At 45.1% G+C, this 25,578-nt stretch overlaps 1 protein-coding gene across 7 annotated transcripts in view; it reads right to left on the reverse strand.

Moving 5' to 3' along the window:
* LOC144684002 (mitogen-activated protein kinase kinase kinase kinase 4) overlaps positions 1-25,578 on the reverse strand; it is a 287,637-nt gene that overhangs the window by 45,966 nt on the left and 216,093 nt on the right. For 4 of the 7 annotated variants that reach the window (XM_078547671.1, XM_078547666.1, XM_078547668.1 and 1 more), the window contains 4 exons: positions 20,982-21,149; positions 18,062-18,179; positions 17,794-17,949; positions 10,049-10,192 (listed from right to left, as the gene is read on the reverse strand). In XM_078547671.1, coding sequence (XP_078403797.1) covers positions 10,049-10,192; positions 17,794-17,949; positions 18,062-18,179; positions 20,982-21,149 — 586 coding nt within the window. Of the gene's footprint in view, positions 1-10,048; positions 10,193-17,793; positions 17,950-18,057; positions 18,180-20,981; positions 21,150-25,578 lie in introns of all 7 variants that reach the window. The other 3 variants (XM_078547672.1, XM_078547670.1, XM_078547667.1) reach the window with 2 other exon arrangements.

The following is a 25,578-nucleotide window of genomic DNA, read 5'->3' on the forward strand; positions in this document are numbered from 1 at the left end:
GCAAAGTGGTGCAACTATCCCACTTCTGACAGATCTTTCTCATTGAATTTATGGAAGATGAGGTGGCCGAAAGGCTAAGACGATGGACTGGCTAATCCCACTGCGCTCTGCGTGTGTGGGTTCGAATCCCACCCTCGAAGTTGGGCAGTGGGAAACTCAATCCTTAGAGCTAACTTGAGTTAGTTCCAAGTTGAGTGGAATGCCTGAGGAGGCGGCTGCAGCTAAGGGTGGTGTGTCTCGCAAGGTGTCAAAGCAGTTGCTGACTGGAGCTGCCCAGAAAGTGGAGGAAATCTCTCAGGCAGAGCTATTCCACTTACGTGTACAGGGTGCTGACCCACGCCTGCCTTTCCACTACCAGGACCTTGTCCAAGGCCGCGAGTGTCATGAAATCCTTCGTTGTTGACATTTTCAAGGGCATCGCCTCCGAGGCTTTGCACCTCATTCGTTGCAACGAGCGCCACATCATCTAGGCCAGGGTGATCCAGGGCGCCGTCCGCCTCATGCTGCCAGGGGAACTGGCCAAACACGGTGCCCCCAAAGGCACCAAATCCACCAACTCCGTTTAGGTCGATTATTCTAAAGATTATAATGACGGCACTCACTCTCTTAGGTAACTGAAATTGATTCCAGGATAAGAGGGACTGTCTCTGGGAAGGTTGCTGCAGCATAACTGAGCAGTGAAATTAGCCCAGAAGGTAGAAACAAGCATCATGGAGCGTGTATACGAGCAACAGGGAAATGGGCAGGATGGCAAGGGAGACAGTAAAGGATCTGAGGCCAAACACTTTGATAAAAGAATGAATGTTATCCCACGGTGAGTAGGAACTTAACGTGTGGAAAAATAGTGGATCTGGTTTTTGGCAGCATTTGGAATCATAGGGCAGAACCTTAACGCCTTCGATGATTTTCTGAAATCGGGATCAAAAGCAGGTCCCGACCCTGCTAGTGATACCTGACTGCCCACCTGCATGAGCTTACCGAAGAGGGGGGTGGGGTGCAATCAAGAGGCACCCGGCTAGTCCAATGGGACGGTCCACAGAGCATTGTCCTGCTGGAAGCCCCCACCAAGAGACGTGGGTGCTGCTGCGACAGGCAGGAAAGCGCGAGGGTGCCTCAAGATGGAGGCGCCCTTGGAAAGTGAGTCAAACTATTCAAATTATTCGTGGCCACAGCTGCCAGGCCACCATTGAGGAGCAAGACCTCCTCCATAAGCTGGTCTGGGGCTGCCACTAGAACTCTGTGGCTCCGGGGGACAGGGTGAATAAAGGAGGCTTCGTTGGCTTCCTGGCTTGCTGCTGGGAGGCCACTGCCAGGGGCCGGCCAGGTTTTGTGTCCCCAATCTGGCCCCAAGTGGCCAATTAATTGCCACGCATTAGCTACCCGCAGCCGCCAACCTGACGGGTGACCTTTCAGATTTCCCTCCTGAACCCACCTCCACAGGCCTCATAAGATTCCACCTATAGAATCAGACAGTATAGGAAGCGGCTGTTCAGCTCTCTGAATGAGCGATCCAATTAGTCCCTGCAAACGTTTCCCTTTTCAGGTGCATTTAAATGTCGAAGGTAAAGGGGCGCCACAAATCTCTATTATAAAGTAAGTAAAGCTGACTCCTAGCTGTATTCGTGGAGAAAGTCTTGAACTTGGAGAGTGCACGGGAGCAATGGTAAACGATGATGATGTAACCAAAGTGACAGAGACATGATAAGCCCAGTAGATGGAGACAAATGCAACGTCAAGAGGCCGTGCCTGTTCAGGAAGAATAAAATAGAAATGTAAAGAGAGAGTCTCCTTGTACATGTCAGAGACCGCTGGGAGGTAAGGGAAGTGGACCGTGATTGCAATAGCACCCAACAGGAAGAAAACTAAAATAACACAAGGGCTTTGCCACAGTCTATCAGCTCAGAATAATTAAAAAAGAGGCTTGAAAGACTTGCATTTACATAGCGCTTCTCATGGTCACCGGACGTCTCAAAGTGCTTTACAGCCAATGAAATACTTTAGAAGTGAATTCACTGTTGTAGGGTAGGAAACGGGGCAGCCAATTTGCACACAGCAAGCTCCACGATAGCGATCAGATAATCCGTTTTTCTGATGTTAATTGAGGGATAAATATTGCCCAGGACACAGAGAGAACTCACCACTTCTTCAAAATAGTGCCATGCGATCTAGCAGGCAGCTGGGACTTTGGTTACATGTCTCATCCAAAAAGATAGCACCCCTGACAGTGCAGCAGTCCCTCAGTACTGCACTGGAGCATCAGCCTTGATTGGAAAAGGACAAGAATGCTTTATGTAGTGATTATGGAGGAGATGTGAAAACAGGAAAGTTATTGTTTTGTGGGATTTCAGCCAAGCCAATATAAAAGAAGATTGCTCAATTGGCTAAGAGTTGGAATTGGGAAATGTAGTACATGATTGCTTCATTGTTTCAATGCATCATAGAAGCCACAAGAAGCATCTCTCAGCTCAACTTGTAATAGTAAGTGGCCCCGAAAACATACAGAAAATAGAACGCGTGATACCCTTGGGTAATTGTGATTACAGCACGATTAAGTTCCAAATGATTTGGGATTCAATGCTGCTGAAAGCCAAACATTTTAAACAGGCCAACTACAAGAGCACAAGGATAGGACTAGAAACAGAGAGGGAAATTATTTATTTAGACCTCAGTTCACAGCACACAGCAAAAGGCACCAGATTCAAATACACGGCCCTAAACAGAAATAAAAAGCCAAAATAAGCCACATCAAAAAGAAAGAACGGTGAGGGGTTTCCTTGGGAACAATAGAAGGCACTTTAGAGACATAAGGTTGATCAGATGGACAAAGAAAGTGAATGTGGCTGAAGATGCCAACATAAGAAGTTCTTCCAGCACCAGAGCGCCAAGGGGTTAGTCAATTAAATTCCGATGGGGAATCTAATTGAAGTCGAGCAGTTAGCTAATTCACTTACATGATTACCTCCATAAAGCATTCACGAGAGAAGACTGTGGCAATATGCCCTGTATTGATGGAAGTAAGCCATACAAACATATGAAATAGGAGCAGAAATAGAGCATTTGCCCCCTCGAGCCAGCTACAACATTCAACAAGATTATGGCTGATCTGTTTGTGTTACTTTCTACGTTCCCATCTACCCCCAATAATCTCTGATTCCCTTGCCTAACAAGAAACTATCTACCCCCGCTTTAAAAATATTCAATGAGTCCGCTTCCACTGCCCTCTGAGGCACAGAGTTCCAAAGTCGCACAGTCCTCTGAGAGTACCCACAAGAGGAAACATCTTTTCCACATCCATCTTGTTAAGATCGTTCAGGATCTTACATACTTCAATCAAGTCACCGCTCACTCTTCTTAAAGTCCAGTGGAAACAAGCCCAGTCTGTCCAATCTTTCCTCATAAGAAAACTCACTCATTCCAGGTATCAATCTAGTAAACCTCCTCTGAACCGCAACCAATGCATTTACATCCTTCCTTAAATAAGGAGACCAAAACTGCACACAGTATTCGAGGTGCAGTCTCACCAATGCCCTGTATAACTGAAGCATAACATCCTTACTTTTATGTTCAATTCCCCACGTAATAAAGGATTACATTCCACTAGCCTTCTTGATCACATGCTGTACCTGCATACTAACTTTTTGTGACTTATGCACTAGCATACCTAGATCCGTCTGTACCTCAGAATTTTACAGCCGTTCTCCATTTAAGTAATACTCTTGCTTTTTTATTCTTCCTGCCAAAGTGAACAACTTCACATTTTCCCACATTATGCTTCATCTACAGATTTTTGCCCACTCACTCAACCTATCTATATGTCTGCAAATTCCTTATGTCTTCTTCACAACATACTTTCCTACCTATCTTTGTGTCATCTGCAAATTTAGCTACCATGCCTTCACACTCCTCATCTAAGTCATTGATGTAAATTATAAAAAAATTGAGGCCCCAGCACAGATCCCTGCACTCTGCACTCGTCACATCCTGCCAATCCGACAAAGACCCGTTTACGCATACTCTCTGTTTTCTGCCAGCCAGCCAATCTTTTATCCAGGCTAATACATTACCTGCTACACCATGAGCTTTTATTTTCCGCAATAACCTTTGGTGTAACATCTTATCAAATGCTTTCTGGAAATCCAAGTACAGTATGTCTTCAGGCTCCTCTTTATCCACAACACATGCCACTCCTCCAAAGAACTCCAATAAATTGGTTAAACATGATTTCCCTTTCACAAATCCATGTTGACTCTTCCCAATTACCTTGAGTTTTTCTAAGCACCCAGCTATAACTTCTTTAATGATCAACTCTCACACCTTTCCCATGACATGTGTCAAGCTAACTGGCCTATAGTTTCTCGTTTTCTGCCTCCCTCCCTTCTTGAATAGAGGGGTTATATTTGCTAATTTCCATCTGATGGAACCTTTCCAGAATCTAGCGAATTTTGGAAAATTAATGCCAGTGCATCGACTACCTCATTAGCCACCTCTTTTAAGACCCTAGGATGAAGTCCATCTGGACCTGGAGACTTGTCAGTGCACAGCTCCATCAGTTTGCTCAGTACCGCTTCCCTAGTGATTGTAATTTCACTAAGATCTTCTCTCCCCTTCACCTCCTTATTTACAGCTATTACTGGAATTTTTTTTTATCCTCTACAGTGAAGACTGAAGCAAAATGTTTGTTCATTTCATCCATCATTTCCTTATCATCTACTATTAACTCCCTATTCACACTCTCTAGAGGACCAACACTCACTTTACCCACTGTTTTCCTGTTTAAATACCTGTAGAAACTCTTGCCATCCGTTTCCACATTTCTAGCTAGCTTCCTCTCATACTCTAATTTCTTTCTCCTGATTAAGACAAGTCATGTGGATTCACAAATCTCAATATCATCAAGACTGATCTTCCAGACACAGTTAAAGGCCTCAAAGCAAAGGAATTCACAGGAAAAAGTGATATGAATCCCAAGGCACGAGTACTGAGGAGGACATTGATGATTACCAATTTGAGGTAGTTGCTGAAAATTGGAACAGGCCATCAGAACAGAAAAAAGCCAACATTATGCTCAGGAACAGGGTAAATATAACAGAGGCTGAATCTTTGGCTCGGCGAGTGGGGGCAGGGCCTGCTATCCGAGGTGTAAAATGACACGAGGTGACGTTGGGCGTGCGTCCTGATGTCATCAAGCGTCATTTAGATTTTCAGTTCGGCAGGCGTGCACCGGAGTCGGCTGCACTCTCGCTGAACTGTCAAAGGCCTGTTAAGGCCATTAATTAACTAATTAAGGCTATTGAGAAAGCTGCCCGTCCAACCTTAAGGTTGGCGGGGAGCAGGCGAAGAGCCCAGGCGGCCTTCGCATTTTTCATGGAACCTCATCCACAGGCGGGATGAGGTTTCATGAAGGGTTTATAAATTAAATAAATTTTTTCATTAAAGTTCATTGACATGTGCTGGCTCATGTGACAGTGTCACATGAGGGGACATGTCTTAAATGTTTTTTTTTCTTTATTAAAATTTTTAAAACTTAAAACTTATCTCCCTGAGGCACCTCTGCGCTCTTCCGTGTGCATGCGCGAAAGAGTGCACTCCCGACTCAGGGACCCCCCCTGCCCGCACAGGGAGTGCACAGCGTTTCCAGGCACGTGTCATGCTGGGCAGGCCTTTGTTGGTCCGCCCACGTAAAATGGCGGCGTGGACATGATCGGGGGCGCCGATCGGGTCCGTGCCTGCCCCCGCACAATCCCCCTGACAGGGGTGGGGGGGGGAATTCTCTCCCAGGAAACAACAATCACATCAATCTTTCACCAATAATTGGGGAATTAATGGATCAATTTTCAGCAAATAATATGGGGACTATCTGTGAGGTAATTACAAGTTAAAGAACAGCTAACATGGCTACAGAGCAGGAAGGCCCCATTGGATCAACTTCCTTGATTTTAAGAGGAAGTAGCATTCTAAATGTACAGCGGAAAGCCATACAATGTGGTCTATCTAAACTTTCATGCAGCATTTTGAAGAAGTCCCTTAAAAGGGTTATGACTGAAACTGGAAGTAAGGGCTGAAACCTGGATGTGGGTAAGTAATTGACCTAAGGAAAGAAGGTAGCTGCTTGTGTTTTTTTCATTCTTTCGTGGGATGTGAGCATCACTGGCAAGGCCAGCATTTGTTTCCCATCCCTAATTGCCCTTGAACTGGGTGACTTGCTTGGCCACTTCAGAGGGGCAGCTAAGAGTCAAGCACATTGTGGGTCTGGAGTCACATGTAGGCCAGAGCAGGTAAGGATGGCAGATTCCCCTCACCCCCCGCAAAAGGACATTCGCGAACTAGATGGGGTTTTTACAACAATTAATGATAGCTGTCATACTCACCACTACTGAGACCAGCTTTAGAATCCAGATTCTTTAACTGAATTTAAATTCTACCCACTGCCATGGTGGGTTTTGAACCCAAGTCCCAAACATTAGCCTCTGCATTGCTAGTCCAGTGACATTACCACTAGATCGCCATCTTCCCTTGTTAGGGGCAGTGATGTCTGGGTTGAGGGAGGGGTTAGAGGGCAGGGAGATTTTGAGCAGAGTCCTTTAGGGCACAGTACTGATATCCCATTTTTTTTTTCCTAATTTACATCAACATTTTAGATTCAGAAACCCAATCCAAAATGACCACATTTGCAGATTGACACTTAATTGTGGGATGTGGGGAGCGAGGCACTCGTGAGTCACAAGAAGAACTACAGCGAGAGTTAAGTTAGAAATGTTGATAATTGGAAGATTGGCAGATGAAGTTCAACACAGGCTAGTGGAAGGTAACCTGTGGTGGAAGGAAAAAGGAGTCACAATTGCACAATGTAAAAATAGAGGGGGTTTGACAGAGCAGAGGCTGAGAGTATGTTTCCCCTCCTGTGGGAATCTAGAACTAGGGGGCGCCGTTTCAAAATAAGTGGCCTCCCATCGAAGTTGAAAATGTGGAGAAATTTCTTCTCTTGGGGGTCATTAGTGTTTGCAATTCTCTTCCACAGAGACCAGTGGAAGCTGCGTCATTAAATATATTCAAGGCTGAGTTAAGCAGATTTTTGATTGACACGGGAGTTAAGGGTTATTGGGGGGTGGGGTGCAGGGGGATGGTGGGGTGTGGGGTGGGGGTGCGGGGCGGAGTGGGGGGGAGCAGGTAGGAAAGTGGAGTTAAGGCCACAATCAGGGCAGCCTTGACAGAGGAGATTTGATGGACTGAATGGCCTACTCCTGTTCCTATTTCTTATGCTCTTATAGACAAATACTTGCTTATATATGGCATCTTTCATAACTGCAGCAGTGAATGAAGCACTTTTGAAGTGTAGTCATGGTTCTAATGCAGGAAACACGGCAGACAATTTCCACACAGCAGGATTCCACAAAAACCAACCTGATAATGACCAAGATAAACAATTTTTTTGAGGGATTAATATTGGCCAGGATGCTGGGGATAATTCACTGCTGTTTTTCGAACAGCGCCATGGAATCCTTTATGGCTACCTGAGAGGGCAGGTGGGGCCTCATTTTAACATCTCATCCAAAAGAGAAGATCCCTGATGGTGCATCACTCCCTCAGTCCCTCATTGGTGTGTCAGCTTTTTTGAACCATTTGCTTAAGCCCTGGAGGAGGACTTGAAACCACAAAGATTCTGGGTCAGATTTTTGCAGAGTCAGGCCAACTACGGAGGCCTTTAAAAATAGCAGGCAGGACCCAATTGTGTGATTCCTGCCCCCATTCTCCATGCCAACATGGAATAAGGGTGCAAGCCCATAGATATCTGGCCATTGGTTTCTGTTGATACAGTTCCGAGATGGCTTCATTATGAATGCTTGGCTGAGCTCCAGGATTCACCAGTGGGTTAGCTTAGCAGGAGTCTGTTTTCACAGGCTGAACTGGAGTGTTTGCTTTGATTGATTGACATCTTTATGCGGTTATAAAAAGTTATTCTTTCTTTGATCTGTTTTTTTTTCAATGCCCGTATGTTTATTTGGACAGGATTAAGAGATGTGAAATGAGGTAAAACTTCCATTATTGAAGCAATGAGTGTCTCTATCTGACTGACACTTTTCCAAGATTGTAAGAGGAGCAGCTTTTTTCAAAGAACATTTTTGAATGGGTGTTTTTTTCAGCGTATTTCAAGATTTGCCATTGGTGAATATGGGTCATTGATTCTATACTGCATAATGGGTGGGTGAGCATGAAAGATGCGGGGGGGAAATGGTAAGGGATGAAGGTGGCATAGGGAGCATGAAGGGGACATGAAGGAATTGAGGTGGCACGGGGAGTCGGTGGGCAGTGAGGGGGTGAGGGCTCGAAGGCCTAATAGCCTTTAATACAACTGAGATGAAGTCCCAGGGAATGAAGGTGGGCCTTCGAACCAACCTGCCTCAGCACTCGCACACCACCACGGCCACACCTGAACTGCTTCCGGGTGTCGGCAGGCCCGGCTTGATCCTGTCCCTGCCTCCCTGGGGTGAAAATAGTGTGTGCGGGGGCGGGGGGGACATTTACATGGAGACAGGCCGGCCAAGTCAGGAAACTTCCCACCTCGATGGCAGAAATCCGGCCCTCTGACTGAGAGGCAAGGGAGCTATCAACTGAGCCGTGGCTGACGTCCTTCGGGGAGAAGGAAGGTGAAGTAGGAAGGAAATAGATTTACTGCTTAACATGTCAGATCATTATGGGGAAGCAACGATAAAGCAGGTAGCATAATAACGCTGTTAGACCAGTTGAGTTGAAGTTAGAAGGTCACATGATTAAAACTGTTTGAATCACTGTGACATAAGGGAAATGGTCAAATCATGGAGGGGGTGCAGAAAAAAGACAACAAGGATGGTTCCCCGGAAGTCACTGGGCTGACCCATAATGAAAGGCTGGAGTGAAAGAGGTTATTTAGCCTTGGAAGGAGCAATGTTGTTAAAATGTAAAAGGCTCTGAAGCGCAAGATAGATGAGAATAATCTGGAGCAACATTTTAAAGTGAGTCAAGACACTGGAACAATGGGCCATAAGTGAAAGGACAATGGAGGACAGATATCAGGAAGGCCCTTGCCATGTAAAGAGAGATTAACACTTGGAATATTTAGGTGATGAGATGGAGGGACTGCAGGTTCTGTTTTTTTTTGGATTGGGCTAAGATTGGCTAACTGGACAGAGAAACTAAAGAGATAAAAATTGAATGTCACAACACATATCAGTCTCACAGTTTTGCTGAAAAAAGAGATGCTGTTGAAGCCTTAGGCCTTGCATTCATCAGGACAGAATTACCAGGATATCAAATCTCAAAGGGAACAACAATTTATACTGCATGGGAAGAGAGTGCTGATTGGTGGGCAAGTGGACTCTGATTGGTAGAGATGTTGCCATGGAAAATACACCAGGGAACAGTTAACTGCCAAGCTTTTGTTTAGTTGAAAAAGGTGCAAATCATGGACACATTCTTTCTGTTTGCAAAGGACAGGGCCCTGTGTGTGAATATAGGTGGCTTCTAGCACATATTCACATGCAGGGCCCTGTCCTTTGCAAACAAAAAGAACATGTCCATGCATTGCACCTTTTTCAAGTAAACAAAATCTGGTGGGACAGCCATTCCCTGGATCATTCCCCATGGCAATGCCTTGAGGAACCAGAGTTGACTTGCCAACCAATCAGCACCCTCTTCCCATGCAGCATTAATCGCTGTTTCCTTTGAGATTTGGTATTCTTGTGATTCTGTCCTGACGAGTGCAAGAAAAAGAGCGTTGACAGCAAGACTCAAGTTCTGTACTACCGAGAGACTGTTTACATCATTTTCTGCATAAACTGAAAAAATGCTCTTTTGGTTGAAGTGATGCTACTGCAGTCCTTCAAAAGCGAGGTGGTTCGACCTGTGCTGAACTAAAGTCATTGTGCTACGCACAACATCCTCCACATGCTGCTATATTTTTAAAAAATCCCCAAACATGATGAGCAGAACCAGCCCACAAGTTTAATCAACAGCATCAACTGATCGGAACAGGATTAGCAAAACAGGCGTTGAGTTTGAAAATATTGCCAACCTGATATGGTGATAAGTACATTCAGTCCTTCCAAAACATCCATCTGTTGGAAGCGCCTTCGCGTAATCAGGGAATAAACCTTGCCTTGTCCACTCCGGTCCAGTAACCAGAGCCCATTCTCCGTGCCCACTAGTAGATTGACACCTGAGAAATCAAAAGAAGTTTAGGGGAACAAGGAATAACAGCAGCATTTACCTTGTGGGTTTCATACAATAAGATCTAGAACACGAGATTTGTTTTGAACGGAAAGCGATTACCGGTTCAGTTAACTGGTAGAACAAAAGAGTTTGCCATCTTCCCGTCCTTGGTTGTAAAACAGAAAGAACTTGCATTTATATTCCATCAATAAGCCCTCGCAATATCTGAAAGTTATTCATAAACATAACATTTGAGGTGATGTTATAAGGGCACATGTGGCAGCCAATCTGGAGACAGCGGGCTCCCGCAAACAGCGAATGAGCTAAATGTCCAATCTTGGTGACTTGGTTGAGGAAGGGATAGTGACCAAGATATGATGAGACCTTCTTGCTCTTCTTCAAATCATGCAGGGATTATTTGTTACATCCACACCAGGTGTGGCGGATGAGGCTCTGGTTGGACATCACTTAGGGCAGAATCTTCTGTTCGGTGTGCAAGGGTGGGCCCTGCTCGCCCACGCGTAAAACGACGCGCGGTGAAGTCGGGCGTGGGTCCCGACGTCACCCCGATCTTTCATTCGGTGGGCGCGCACCAGAGTCGACTGCGCACCCGCCGAACTGTCAAAGGCCTGTTAAGGCCATTAATAAATTAATTAAGCTATTTGACAGGGCTGCCCGTCCAACCTTAAAGTTGGCGGGGGGGGGGCAGTAGAAAAGCCCAGGCGGCCTTCACAATTTTTTATAAAACCTCATCCACGGGTGGGATGAGGTTTCATGAAGGGTTTATTAATTAAATAAAAATGACATTGGGACACTCGCCTGCTGTCATCTTGTGCGATTCTACGCCTGATCGGGTCAGGTGCGTGTCTGCCCGCGGGACATAAAATTCTGCCCCAAGTGTGTGTTGGTATCTGTATCGGTCTCTGACGGGTTTAGAAACTGCTTGAGTTTTGAATTTAGGATGTCGTCTGAACCCTTGAGTCTTGTTACAGCCCTCAATCGACACCTGATCGTTGGTGAGATAATTGTTACGGAATAGCACAGTAAATTCATAGAACCATAGAAACTCACAGCACCGAAAATGGCCATCCAGCCCCTCAGGCTTGTGCTGGCTCTTTGAAAGAGTAGATACGCTCAGCCACGTCAACCCCACCTGCCCCCTCCCCCCACCTCCCGCCCCAACCAGCTGCCACCTGCCGTTTGCCCATCCCCAAGTACCTGGCCAACTTCTTTTGAAATCCTTTATTGAATCAGGTTCCACCACCTTTTCAGGTAGCGTGTTTCAAATCCCGACAATTCTCCGAGCAAATTTCTTTTTCCTTCGCCTCACTGGGTCATCTGCCAACGATTTACAATTTATGACCTCTGGTTCTTGACCTACTCACCGGAGTAAATCGATCACACAAAAAGGCCCATAGTTTTAACATGAAGTAAGGCAAAGGTGACTAGCTTGTCCCTTTAAGGCTACTCGGAGCCCCCCAAATCCATGGAGGCCAGGATTGGCATTCCAGTTTTTTTTGGTCTGTTTGTAGCTGATTTGCACGGTATGAATTTAGTATGGTTTGAGATTTGGAAGGCCTGGTGGATTCATTTAAAATCAGAACACCAAGATCTGGATCTGTCAGTATCAGCAACATCGGTTATATAAAAGTTAATAGGGACGTCAATTTATTTCACAGATTCGGAAAGCAAATGTTATATTCACCTTTGTTACAAAGGGATTCGAGTGTAAGGGTCAAGAAATCTTACAATTACAAAGGTTGTTTGCGAGATTGCTTCTAGAGTACTGTGTACAGTTTTGGTCTCCTTACTAAGGATATACTTGCACTAGAGGGAGCGCAATAAAGATTTACTAGGTTGATTCTTGAGATGAGAGGATTGTCCACAGAGTGACCTACATTCCCTAGAGTTTAGAAGAATTAGAGGTGATCTCATTGAAACAAAAAATTCTTGAATGGCTTGACAGGGTGGACACTGGAGAGTCAAGAGCATGGGGTCACAACCTCAGGATAAGGCGTCAGTCATTTAGGACTGGGATAAGGAGAGATTTCTTTACTCAGAGGGTTGTGATTCTTTGGAATCCTCCGTGACTAAGTATATTCAAGATAGAAATCAACAGATTTTTTGATAGTAAGGGAATTCAGGAATATGGTGATAGTGTGGGAAGGTGCAGTTAAGGTGGAAGATTAATCACGATCTTGGTGAATGGTGGAACAGGCTCGAGAGATCGAATGGCCTACTCCTGCTTCTATTTCTAGGCCCTAAGATATGTACCTATGCAACCCACTAAGATAAACAAAAGATAGCCTTTGTATAAGATTATTTGCAATGACATTAATGCACTTAATTTTACATTTAAATGCACACACACATACACACACACACGCATGTAAATACCATATTATTTCCAAATTTATGAGGGGTTCAGCTGAAGCTAATCTCAAGAAACTGGCTGGTGAGTCAGGAATTAAAGGGCAAATGGCCATAATCAAACCTACAAGTATCATTTTGATGCGGAATGTTGTCTGGACACAGAGGATCGGATATTAACTCTCTTAAACCCATTCACGTACAGAGTTAAAATCAGGCCTGGAATGTCCGACCAGAAATTATGGTGGGGTTAGGGGGGGGGAATAAAATTCAAAGCAGCTTTTGAAGGGAATGGAAAAATGATTGATGAAAGGAATTTTAAAAGAGAGTATGGGAAGCACAGGGAAGCACAATGAAATGTATCGCTCATTCGGTTAATGAGTCCAGACATGAGTGGAATAATCCCCCTTTGGAACAGTAAGATTCTATGATTCTATGAATAACTATAAGTGGAACATTCCTGAAAGTCTGGAGCTGTCCAATGCCTGGTCTAGACTTATTCCCCAAGCAATTCTGGCTCCAAGAGCTTCTCTTTGTTAAGACTGTCACATTGGGGAGCTCAGAGAATGTAGAAAGCACCAGATCAGCGGCAAAAGCAATAGGGCCGAGTCGAATTTACATAATTATGCACATACAAAACAGATTCCAAATGCATGGCCTCCAGGCGATACCAAAATGATGGGGTGATTCTACTGGAGTTGATTCTATTCTGCCGTGCAACAGAAATTAAGCCCTCAGTTTCTAGGGTGAACGGCCCTTACGATAATAACACCTTGAGTTTATATAGAGCCTCCAAAGTAATAAACTGACCCAAGGTCCTCCACAAACATGTAGTAAGAGAAAAGTTGACACTGAATAAAGGAAGTAGACAGTAGAACAGCTGACCGAATATTTCATCAAAGAGGAAGGTTTTCAGGAGTGTCTTTAAAAAGAGGAGAGAGGAGGAGGGGTGAAGAGATTTAGGGAGGAAATTCCAAAGCTTTAATTGGGCCTAAAAAGCTAAAGGCATGGTCACCAATAATGGAGGGGGGGGGGGAGGAAGTGGGGAATGGACAAAAGGCCAGAGTTTGAAGAACGTAGAGATCTCTGAAGGCTGTGGGGTTGGAGGAGATTACAGAGATTGGGAGGGCTGAAGCCATGGAGAGATTGGGAAGAAAGAATGAGTATTTTAAGAATGAGACTTTATGGACTGGGAAGCAATGTAGGTCAGGGAACACAGGGGTGATAGGTAAAGGGGACTTAACGTGAGATAGGAGACTCAAAATTTGTCACTGGACACATTTTGGTGTATTGGACGGAAATCTCCAGTGGTAAACTTTGGGCTCCGGGAATGTTTCTTTGGTTGTCTGCCAATGAAGAGTGCCCAACACGCCAAAGATGCCCGAGAGGCTGGTGGAGGTGCCTATGCCACAGGGAGATGTTAGGCTTCTCCCCTTCATGAGGGAACTGCATTGAAAAACGTTGCTCTTTCTCATTGCTTCAGGCCTCAGTTTTCGGGACACCTTACAACTGCCTGGCGTGTGCCCCCTTCGCTGACCAAACACTGATTCCTACTGAAGGCCCGGCTTGTGAGAGCTCTAGCGAGCAGAGTGCTTTCCTCCCCTGCCCTCCCTTTCCAATGATGGCCCGCGTTTCAGGTGGGCAAAGGCACTATCGGAAACAGACCATGCAGGTCAGTGTGAAGCTAAGCCCCATGCTCCAACTCTTGGCTGTTCTGATAAACTCTTCCCAAAGTTACAGTGGGACGATTCCAGAACAGTCACAGGTTTTTTAGGTCCAGAGTCTTTCCAAGTTCTAGAGCACAGCCGAATGTCCTTCAGTGACTCCTCTCTTTAAAATCAGTACTCGATTCATTTAAGAACCATGGTTTCCAATTGAAGTCCTCTTGGGTTAAAAGCAGGATATGAAAGTTGAAAATGTGCTAAATATCACCAGGTGAAATAAAACTGTGAAGCCAGCCATGGTAGTTTTAAATAGAGCACGGAAAAGATGCCATTTCTCTGAAGTTGGGACACCCCAATGATGAGTCATACCGCATTCAGGTGTAGGCTCCTGTACAATGCGGCCAATAACTGTTATTTTGAGCAGCGCACAGGCTCAGCTGTCAAGGTCTGTCTGCACGGGCACATGGAGTTCCTCCGAGCTGTTCCAGCTGCTGTTGGTGTTAGCTTGTCCTGACGTAAACATTAGCGAAGCGGCTCCGAAGAATTACCTGGCCCAGGGATCTCCGCCCGTGCGGAGAAACTGGAAGATCAGCTGCGCGTCTACTGGTGAATGTCGGAGACTGGCATAGTCAGGTTGCACTATCAGGGCCCAGGATGAACTATGAAAGCACCTGAAAGAGCGGGGGAGATTTCCCAGGCGTCCTGCCCAATATTTCTCCCTCAATCAACATCACTACAAACAGATTATCGGGTCATTATCACATTGCTGCTTGTGAAACTTGTCGTGTGCAAGTACCTGTAGGAGCTGTATTTCTTACATTACAATAGTTATACTTCAAAAGTACTAAATTGGCTGTGAAGTATTTTGACATATCCTGAGATCATGAGCCACACCATATTAGGGAGACCAAAACCATTGCTTTCAGTTCCCTCTCTAAGCTCCGTTCCCTTGCCACCAACGGTATCCATCTCCCTACAACGATCTGAGGCTGAATCATCTGCTCATATCTGACTCTGACCCATATCTGTGACATCACTAAGAGGAATTGGGGGTAGGAAGGCCCGCCCACCGAGAGCTGCCACCCAATCAGAGGCCGCCAGATCTTTTGCTCAGCAGCGCCGCTGGGGAGTTGGTGCCTGCTGTGGGGATACAACCATCAGAGGCCCGGGATCGCGGAATGACACAGGCCAGAGTTAAGTGATGGCAGGTGGGGCTCCTTGGGGTGGGGTTCACGGGGGGAGTGCAGTTAGTGGGGTTGGCAGCAAGGACAGGGGTGTCCTTGAGTGCCTTTGAATGTGGAATCCCACCCTGGGAGACCACAAGCAACACACACAGGTTTGCTCGTTGTGCTCCATGCGTGGTGATAGGCCTGCCCGCTGCTGGGTTAGTACGAGTGTCGGTGGGTGGAGGCCCTTAAGTTGGCATTAATTGCCTCAATTGGCAGTGGGGTGGGAAGGCCATGCACAGGCCTCCCCGCTACAGACTTAATCGGGGTGCAGGCAGGAAGGTGACGGTGTCCCCACCTGCCATCATTCCACCTGATTAAAAGCCCTTCCCACCTCCAAACTCAACATGAGGTAGGGTATAAAATGCTACCCAAAGAGTCTGCCAAGGGAAGGTTATAGATAGGTTAAGTGAGTGGGCAAACATATGGTGGATGGACTGTAATGGAGGAAAGTGTGAGATTGCCCACTTTGGTGGGAAGAATAGAAAAGCAGAATAATATTTAAATGTAGAGAGACTGCAGAATGCTGCAGTAGAGAGCGATTTGGGTGCCCTTGGATATGAATCACAAAAGATTAACATGCAGATACAGCAAGTAACAAGTGAAGAGGGCATTTCAGTAGAGCACATCCTCCACCATGCTTTGTTAACTCAATGTTACTACAATTGCATAGCTCTTCCGTGAGGCTCTATAAGTACAACATTGAAAAATAAATATTTTTATTAAGAGCTTCCACCTCACTGAGAAGCCTTCAGGCCAATCTAATCCAACAACCTGCTCTGAAAACTCTGCTCACACTTTGACAGCTGCAACAAATTGCACCGTAGCAGCTGAGGCAATTCAAGACGAGATGGTAGTGTAGTGGTAATGTCACTGGACTAGTTTTCCAGAGACCCAGGCTAATGTTCTGGGGACATAGCTTCAAATCCCACCATTGTGGCTGGTGAAATTTGAATTCAGTTAATAAATTTGGAATTTAAAGCTAGTCTCAGTAACGGGGACCATGAAACTACACCATAAAAATACCTATCTGGTTCACAAATGCACTTAGGGAGGGAAATCTATCATCCTTACCCGGTCTGGCCTACATGTGACCCCAGATCTACAGCAATGTGATTGACTCTTAACTGCCCTCTGAAATGGACAATTAGGGACGGGCAACAAACGCTGGCCTTGCCAGCGACTCCCACACTCCATGAAAGAATAAAGCCAAAAAAAATATTCTAACACAATGAACAACATTCTTAATAAAATAACCCTCAACATTCTAAAAAAAAACCTCAATTCGTCCCATCTCCCAATGTTAACGGATTCTTTAAAAAAATTCAAGGATCCGGATCCTCATCTTCGCCAAAAACCCTTCAGCCATATCCTACCCGTGTACCAAGTTTCGTTGAAATCTGCCCGTTATATTTTGAGATATATTGTTTGTAGACAGACAGGCTAATAAACAGGGGTGAAAACATCACCTCCACCCACCTTCAGTGCCAGAGGTGTTTAGGAAGGCAATTAGAATACCGGCCATTGTTACAAAGCAGATGGAGTATAAAAGTAGGCTAGTATTGCTACGACTGTACAGGGCATTGGTGCAACTGCACCTCGAGTACTGCATACAGTTTTGGTCTCCTTATTTAAGGAGGGATATACTCGCACTGGAGGCAACTCAGAGAAGGTTCACTTGACTGATTCCTGGGTTGAAGGGACTGTCTTGTGAGGAAAGATTGAACAGGTTAGGCCTAAGCTCATTGGAGTTTACAAGAACGAGGGATGATCTTATTGAACCATATCAGCTTCTGAGGGGGTTTGACAGGGTAGGTGCTGAGAGGATGCTTCCCCTCGTATTGGAATCTAGAACCGGGGTGGGGGCTCAGTTTAAAAATAAGGGGTCTTAAAAATAAGGAGGAATTTCTTCTCTGGGAGTTTGTTCATCTTTGGAATTCTATAATCCAGAGAGCAGTGGAGGCTGGGTCACTGAATACATGCAAGTTAGACAGATTTTTGATCTACAAGGGAGTCGAGGGTTCTTGGGGGGACAAGAAAGAGGAGTTAAGGCCACAAGCAGATCAGCCAAGATCTTATTGAACAGCAGAGCAGGCTCAAGGGGCCAAACAGCCTACTCCTGCTATTCCTTATGTTCTTATGCAAATGCACTATATCAATAAAAGCTGTTGTTATGTATAATGCAAGTTCCTGCTCTCCTTCTCGCTTTAACCTTCTACTTTGACTCCGCCTATTTATCAGTAGGAAGTCAAGCCTATTCCAACCACCTTTGTCAGCAATAAATAATGACATTGGCTGCACGCGGAATGACTTGTCCCAAGTTAAGAAAAATCTCAGCCACATCTTACCCCACAAAGCAGCGCATAATATCTCGGCGTTAAATTTCTTCTTGTACTTGCGGATTTCTGGAGTGTCGCTCTGTGGTCGTATATTCGTCGGGTTGACATTTACGACTGATCCCTTTCTCGCATTGTCTCGTCGAAGAGGCTCAGGTTTACTGCTGGCTGAACAGGGAAACACGAGACACAGCAAATGGGGATTAAAAGTTTCATTCACTGAGATCGAGTCATGTCCAACATAAGGGAGGTGCTCATTTCTGAAACTGCTCTCACATACCGAGTGCCCCTGGAGAACTGGACGGGGAGATCTGGAGGAGCCTGGGGTCGATGAACGGTGTGAAGGACGAGGAGGACGAGGAGCTACATTTTGGATGTGGACTTTCAGCCGACGGACTCTGAAAAAAAAAATAAGAGCAAATAAAACTTGAAACCTGCCCTTGTAAAGGAATTGTACTGTGGTGACCCTCTCCCCCCTCTCCCCAGGTGCTTTCGGCATACAACAACAACAACTTGCATTCACAAAGCACCTTCGTTCGACACAGCAAAAACGCGCCGAGGCACTTCACAGTATTAAAAAAAAACCCTGTTTCCACACCGGGCCACATAAGGAGAAATTAAGAAACGCGACCAAAAGCTTTGACAGAGAGGTAGATTTTAAGGACCACCTTAAAAGAGGAGAGAGAGGTAGAGAGGTTAATGGCAGGCATTCCAGAGCTCAAGGCATGGTTGAAATCAGGGTTGCACAAGAGGCCAGAATTGGAGGAGTGCAGAGAACTCGGAGGGTTGTAGGCAATGTTCCCTCCAATTTCACTTTGTTGTGCATGGTCTGTTCATTTCAACGAGCAGTACCTTTACATTTTCTGAATGGCTGGGCAGGCACATAGTCTTTAATGGGACAACTTGAGAGAGCGCCCCATGTGGTACCTTCAGGGTTGCTTTGCATCAGCACATCTTAGAGGGAACATTGGTTGCGATGCTGGAGGAGGTTACAGCTCAGCAACTGTCAGTGTGGCAAAAATCACAAGCCTTGCATTCTTTCGAAAGACGCCTTCAATTGGTTGTGGTCATTGCAGTGAGTTTCCAAAATTCCCAACAATCACAGAACAACTGCAGAGTCCCCTGTTTTCAGCCCCGAGGGATAGATGTATTAATGCTGGGGTGTGCTTCCGCAGGGAGTAGCAAACCCTCCAGGTTCCTGCTCAAGCAGCCATTGTTCATGCGAGTCGGTGAACTATTCAACTAAGTAAGGGGTTGAATCACACCTTTTCTCATCTGTCATCCATATAAGACCATGAAAGGGAGGAAGACTAGCTAACCAGTCCACTTTGCCTCGTCTATTCAGAAGGTCTTGAAACAATCAACTTCACTGTAGCATCCCTATTTTCCCTAAATCATTCCTGGGTTTTCACTTCCACTGTTATAGCTGGAGGCCCGTTCAAAATTCCAGGAAAGGGATAGGGGGACGGGAGCAAACCGGATAGGAGCCCACTCTGGGGCAGAGTTTTACTGCCCCGTTTCGGCAGGGATGGGGCCATAAAATGCGGCGGGCCGTTATAAATCGGGAACATAAAATCCCGTTGTCGTAAAATTCTGCCCATGGGTTTAGGCGAGAGTTGTTAACTCTGCTTAGATGTATTTTTGGAGGTTTCGCCTGATGAGCCACCCCTCCTCCCCCACTGCCCCCACCCCTCCCTCCCCCACTGCCCCCGCCCCCCTCAACTTTGAACTGTCCTATCCACACACAGCCATCACTGGTCCATCCTCCAGACACGCTGCGTCCACACGACAAATTGTGAAGGGAACAAGCTCTTTGTTATCCAATTGGATTAATCCAGATATTTGGTAATATAGTCCTGTTCTATTGTTTTTAACCAGTACATGGAAACATTCAGAAAATAAAGATTAAACAAAAGCACAATTTTATTTAATATCTCCAAGGTTTTTTTTTCTCCTGAGTTTCTGGCTGCAGTGTTCTGGAGATGAATTTTCAATTCCTGGAGATTCCAGGCAGGGTGACCAACAGATCTGTATTTTGAGGGATTGTCCCTTAGTTTGACTGCTTATCCCATGTCCCTTATTTCTAGGACAGTCTGTGGGAGACTGAGAGTGGGAGTCTCCTATTGCCTTTGCCTCTTTGTTTTTTATAAACATGAACCGTCCCTGCTCTTATAGTCACCCCCCCTTCTTGTAATCGCACCCTACACTCTTATAATCACACAACACCCCTCCCACCTCTTACAGTCACCAGACCCCCAAATCCCCCACTCCTGGTTCCACCTACAAAGTGGTCCTTATTTCATTTCGTAAGAGCTGTTCACCTTGACTCCAGGATCACCCAGGAGCATTGACAACTCCATTTTAGGCCCAGAGCTCTTGACAGCCCAGTGGAGGTCAGCCAATATAGAGCAAGTCCGGAACTTTCTCATCTTTGGTGGCCCCCATTCCAGATCAGCAAGCAAGCAGGAGGGGAAGCTGTGGCTTTGCGGAAGAACAGGGTTACTGGCTCAAAATGTATTCAGAAAGCTCTGGACGTAGGTATTCAGGTGCATTGCATTAGAAAATACAAAAGACTGCATAAAAAAAATTGGATAATTGGAGAGACCTTTGGATAATTTAGCCCAATTCCGAATTTATCACTATAACCAAACACTTACTGTGTAGTTCCCTTTGTTGCAACAGGGAATGCTGCATTCCCAAAAGGCTGAAAGAATGGAATACATTACTGTAAGTTCTATTATACAGGCCCCAATTTTTTTGCTTGTGCTCTTTACCTAACTGTAGGGGAGGGGTAGACAGCAGAACAAGGCTTTAGGTGTTTTAGCAGAATGGCAATCATACAAAGAGTGGCGCAACTCACAGACATTACAAATAAAAGCTACTTAAAATCTTGCCTTCTCAAGGGCAGCTCGGGATGGGCAACAAAGGCTGACCTTGCCAGCAGTGCTCAGATTCCACGAAAGAATTCAAATAAAATCCAGACCGGTAAATTGTTTTAGACTAAATAGACAAAAATGATTTTTGAAAATTTGTCTGCCGTTTATCTGGTGGCAAGGAAGCCTGCCTTTCGTACAATTAAATGTCATTTTACGTAAGCTACCGCTTGCATTACAAGTTAGGGAGGAAGTCCCTTCAATTTTTGTCTATCGCCAGTAGCCAATATCACACAGGGCAGTTGTATCGCTCTTTGTAAAACATGCCTGGTTAGCTGCAGTCTTGTGAAGTGGCTGAGGGGTCTGTTCCGATCCCTGCTGATTAGCCGAGGTGTTTGGAGAGTGGCTTTGCTGAAGGAGGTCTGGGAGGTCCTGAGTCACACTGGGGCCACCTGCACACTCTTGCTGTCTGCTACACTTCTGCCCTGCTACATTCTGTTCAGAAATAACACACACGTTAACGAGGGAGAAAAAAAAAAACTTGAGCGGCGATTGACGCCTGGCACATTCAATTTGACCATCATGCAGTGCGTTATAAGCAGTGTTGTAGCTCACAACACTCCTGCTAATGGGACCCTTTCCTTCTTCTTTAACAGGCATCAAACCCACCTGATGTGCCCAAGCAAATCCTGTTTACAGCCGGAAAAAAACTGGTTTGTTCTCAGTTTTATTCCCTCCCTTGTCTAGGCTTAGTGGAGAGGCTGGGTTCTGTTGAATTTGGGTCACAAGGTTTGCTCTTCTTGGAGTGGTGTTCAATGTTTCCTCATGTTATTTGCACAGGGCAGTTGAATATAAAGACTTGCATTGATACAGCGACCTCAGGATATCCCGAAACGCTTTATAGGCAATGAAGCACCTTTGCATTGTCGTCACTCTTGTGACGCGGGGACTGCGGCAGCCAAATTGTGGACAGCAAGATCGCAAAACAAAAACAAACAACCAGATAATCTGCTTTAATGGTGTTGGTTGAGGGATAAATATAAGCCAGGGCACCATTACTGGGGAATCCCTATGCTCGTCTTCAAACAGTGCCCTGGCATCTTCCACAACCACCTGAGAAGGCAGCCGGGGCATCGCTTTAACTCCCCATCCAAAAGGTGGCACCTCCTTTTTTACTGATTGGTAAGGGGATCAAAGGTTACGGGGAGAAGGCAGGAGAATGGGGTTGAGAAACTTATCAGCCATGATTGAATGGCGGAGCAGACTCGATGGGCCGAATGGCCTAATTTCTGTTCCTATGTCTTATGGTCTTACGGTCTCCTGGATTGTCAGATCTCTTTTTTAATGGACCTTGAACCTGTGACCTTCAGGCCCTTTTGAAAGTTATGACTGAATCTGCTTCCTCCCCCCTTTCAGGCAGTGCGTTATATAACTGCTGCTTTAAAACAAATTCCTCATCTCCCTCCTGGCTCTTCTGTCAATTTTCTTAAACTAGTACTCTGATTACTGAATCTCCTACCTGTACAAACAGATTTAAATAAGATCTAAAGTAACATTACCTAGAGTAGGAATTCAGCCTCGGCTAACAGAACTTTCATCGTCAAATCATTTGTGCCAAGGTTACATTGTCAGGTAAAGGGATGTCTCCAAATTAATTATTCAAGCTGATAATGAGACATTGATATTTACAGATATCCGTAAACTGTTCATTTTATATCATTATAGATTTGATATTTGATTTTATAACGTCAGGGGGTGCGTCCTTTGATCATATCTTAAACTTCCACTTCCTCCATTACTGGCACACTGTGGTTACAGCGGTTACAGGCTATGCTACAGCAACTCAGCAAGACTTATCTGGCAGCACCTCTGCAAACCATGGCCTCTTTCACCTAGGTCAGGGCAGCAGATTAATGGAAACGCCATCACCTTCAATCTACCAGGTCAAGCCTGGATTTGACTGTAAATTTCTGTTCGCTTCACTATCGCTGGATCAAAATTCATGCACTCCCTACCTAACCGAGCAGTGGGAGTACCTCTACCGCACGGACTACTGCAGTTCAAGAAAAAGGGCATCACTATCATCTCAAGGATACCCATGGATGGGCAAAAAGTGGAAAATAATTTCACATCTCAGCTAAATATCTCAATACTTTAATTATTATTTTATTCAAATCGATATAAGTCAGCCGTAGGTCAATGGTAGCACTCTTGCCTCAGAGTGAGAAGGATGTGGCCTCCAGTCCCACTCCAGAGGGTTGTGCTATGTAATCTGAACTGACACTTCAAGCACTACTGAGGGAGTGTTGCATTGCTGGATGTGCTGCCCTTCCAATGAGATACTAAACTGTGGGCCTGGCTATCCTCTCATGAATGTAAAAGGTCTCATGGAGCTATTTTAAAGATGGGCAGGAAACAACATTGTCACATTGCTGTTTGAGAGCGCTTGCTGTGTACACATTGGCTGTCCCCATTTCCTACATTGCAAAAGTGACTACATTTATTTGGCTGTAAAGGGTTTTGGGATGTCCTGAAGTCTTGAAAGGAGCTGTATAAACGCAGTCTTTTTTTTTTCTTAAAGTCGATAATTCCTCCTGCCTATCAGATTTTGTGACCCTTAACATTTTAATGCCTGCATTTCAAGTTTTAAAAGACAAGCTGTAAAAATCGCCTGCACTTCCCTATCTCAACTTTCATAACTCAAGGTCTTTACCTCAAACTGTGAAGGTCTGTCACTTTTACATACTTCCCGTAAAAACTAGGATTAATGGCTTATTTATGTTTTAGTACCACTTCCTGCAGCAAGTCTACAGTACTTACTGTAACTTCAGGACTTCTACTTTAGTCCCAGGCTTTAGGAAGTTGACACCTCAATTACTTCAGTGCATTGCCTGTGTAAGCAATGCCTCCACTAGGGTCGCCAACCATCCTGGAGTTTCCTGGAGTCTCCAGGAATTGGAGATTAATCTCCATAGGAAAACCCAAGAGAAAAGGCATAGGGACATTAAAAAATCTGTTTTTCTTTTGACAATTTGGAGGGCCAGTGGCAGGCATACAGGAGCTTGGGACTATTAAAGGCGGGTAGTCAAACAATGAAACCAACAGGAATACATGCAACCAATGGTTTTATTTTATTCATTCTTGGGATGAAAGCATTGCTGCAATCGCCCTTGAACTGGTGGTGAGCCGCCTACAACTGAAGTGGCTTGTTAGGCCATTTCAGTGGGCAGTTAAGAGTTAACCACATTGCTGTGGGTCTGGAGTCAGATGTAGGACAGCAGATTTCCTCCCTGAAGGGCATTAGTGAACCAGATGGGCTTTTATAGCAATCTGGTAGGTGCATAATCATTATTAATTAAGAACTAGCATCGAATTTAAATCCCCCCCCCCACCCTTTCCACAGTGGAATTTGAACTCACTTCTCTGGATCACTCATCAGGGCCTCTGGACTATTACTCCAGCAACATTACCATGGTGCTATTGTCCTGTCAACATTGGTAACTCAAGTCTCCAGTCTACTGTGGAGGGCAGTTTGGTAACTACAGATCTGGTCTGCTGAGTACGCACACTTGTTCTAAATTGTTTTCCAATGGCGGCACTATACACAATTAAGATTGTTCAATTGGAAAGCAAATCACTGCATTTCAATTAAAAGGCAGACTGTGAGGCTTCAAAAGGATGCGGAGACAGATTTGTGCATCAAAACTCAATCACTTATGTTGAAATGTCTCATTGGCTTGTAGCAATTAAGGCATGTCCAAAAGCTTTCTTTGCATTAGTCTCTTTCCCCTCCCCCCCACCTTGAAAGCACGTGCAATAACAGAAGGAGGAGCATGAACAGTGAGAGAATCAAACACCCTGCTCCCATAAACTCTGAACCCATTCAAGAAAATAAGAAGCTACAAATATTGAATAAAAACAGAAAATACTGTTCCGAAGAAGTCATCTTGGACTCAACGTTAGCTCTATTTCTCTCTCCACAGATGCTGCAAGACCTGCCGAGCTTTTCCAGCACTTCCTGTTTTAATTTCAGATCTCCATCGTCTGCAGTATTTTGCTTTTGTTTAAGCTATGAATATTGGTCAGGAGACCAATGAAAGAGCTTACATTATTATAACACCTTTCACGGTCTCCAGATGACTGCTGTAATGTGGAAAACTTGCCTGCCAATTTGAGCAAGGTGAGGTCCCGCAAACAGCAATGTGACAATGACCAGATAATCAGCTTTGCTTTAAATGACATTGATTGATTGATAGCTATTGGTCAAAAAAAAATCTTCAAAATGGTGCCACGGGATCTTTGATGCCCAGCAGATAGGGCCTCAGTTTAATATCTAAACTGAAAGACAGCACAATACTCTATCAGCAATGGGCAATGTCTGCCAATCTTTAGAACCAGGAACCTGACTCAGAGGCAAGATTGCTATCATTCGGCAAAGATAATGAAAGTCTGGATTTCCACTGAAGTTGGACTGATGTAGATTTATAGGGATTAGAATTTAACTAGTGCATGCGAGAGCACTTTTCTGGCCTGCTTGGGGTGAGCTGTAATAGCTGTCAGCAACATAAAAACCCTGGGTCTGAAATTCATTGTACCTATTTTATGGGTGCGAGACCGATGTCACAGTGCCCAATATGGTGTATGCTATAAACATGCACATGCTCTGCCAGAAATGCACATGCTGTTAAAGGCTCCAATATAGGTGTCAATGGCTCATTCCTGATACAGGTGTCAGACTCTTTGATATGAGAATGGGGGCCCAATATCAGTTTTAAGACTTCTCCTTTAAACTTGACCGTCCAAGTCAGTGCAGAGCAACTGCGACCCTCTTTACAGTAGGCATTGGAGCTGAGGGCACAAAACTGGCCACAGTTCAGCACAGGTTGGCAATCTCACTGGTATTGACTCAAGAATGGAACATCCT

The sequence above is a fragment of the Cetorhinus maximus genome, chromosome 8, assembly GCF_964194155.1.
Source record: "Cetorhinus maximus chromosome 8, sCetMax3.hap1.1, whole genome shotgun sequence".
NCBI classification, from domain to species: domain Eukaryota; kingdom Metazoa; phylum Chordata; class Chondrichthyes; order Lamniformes; family Cetorhinidae; genus Cetorhinus; species Cetorhinus maximus.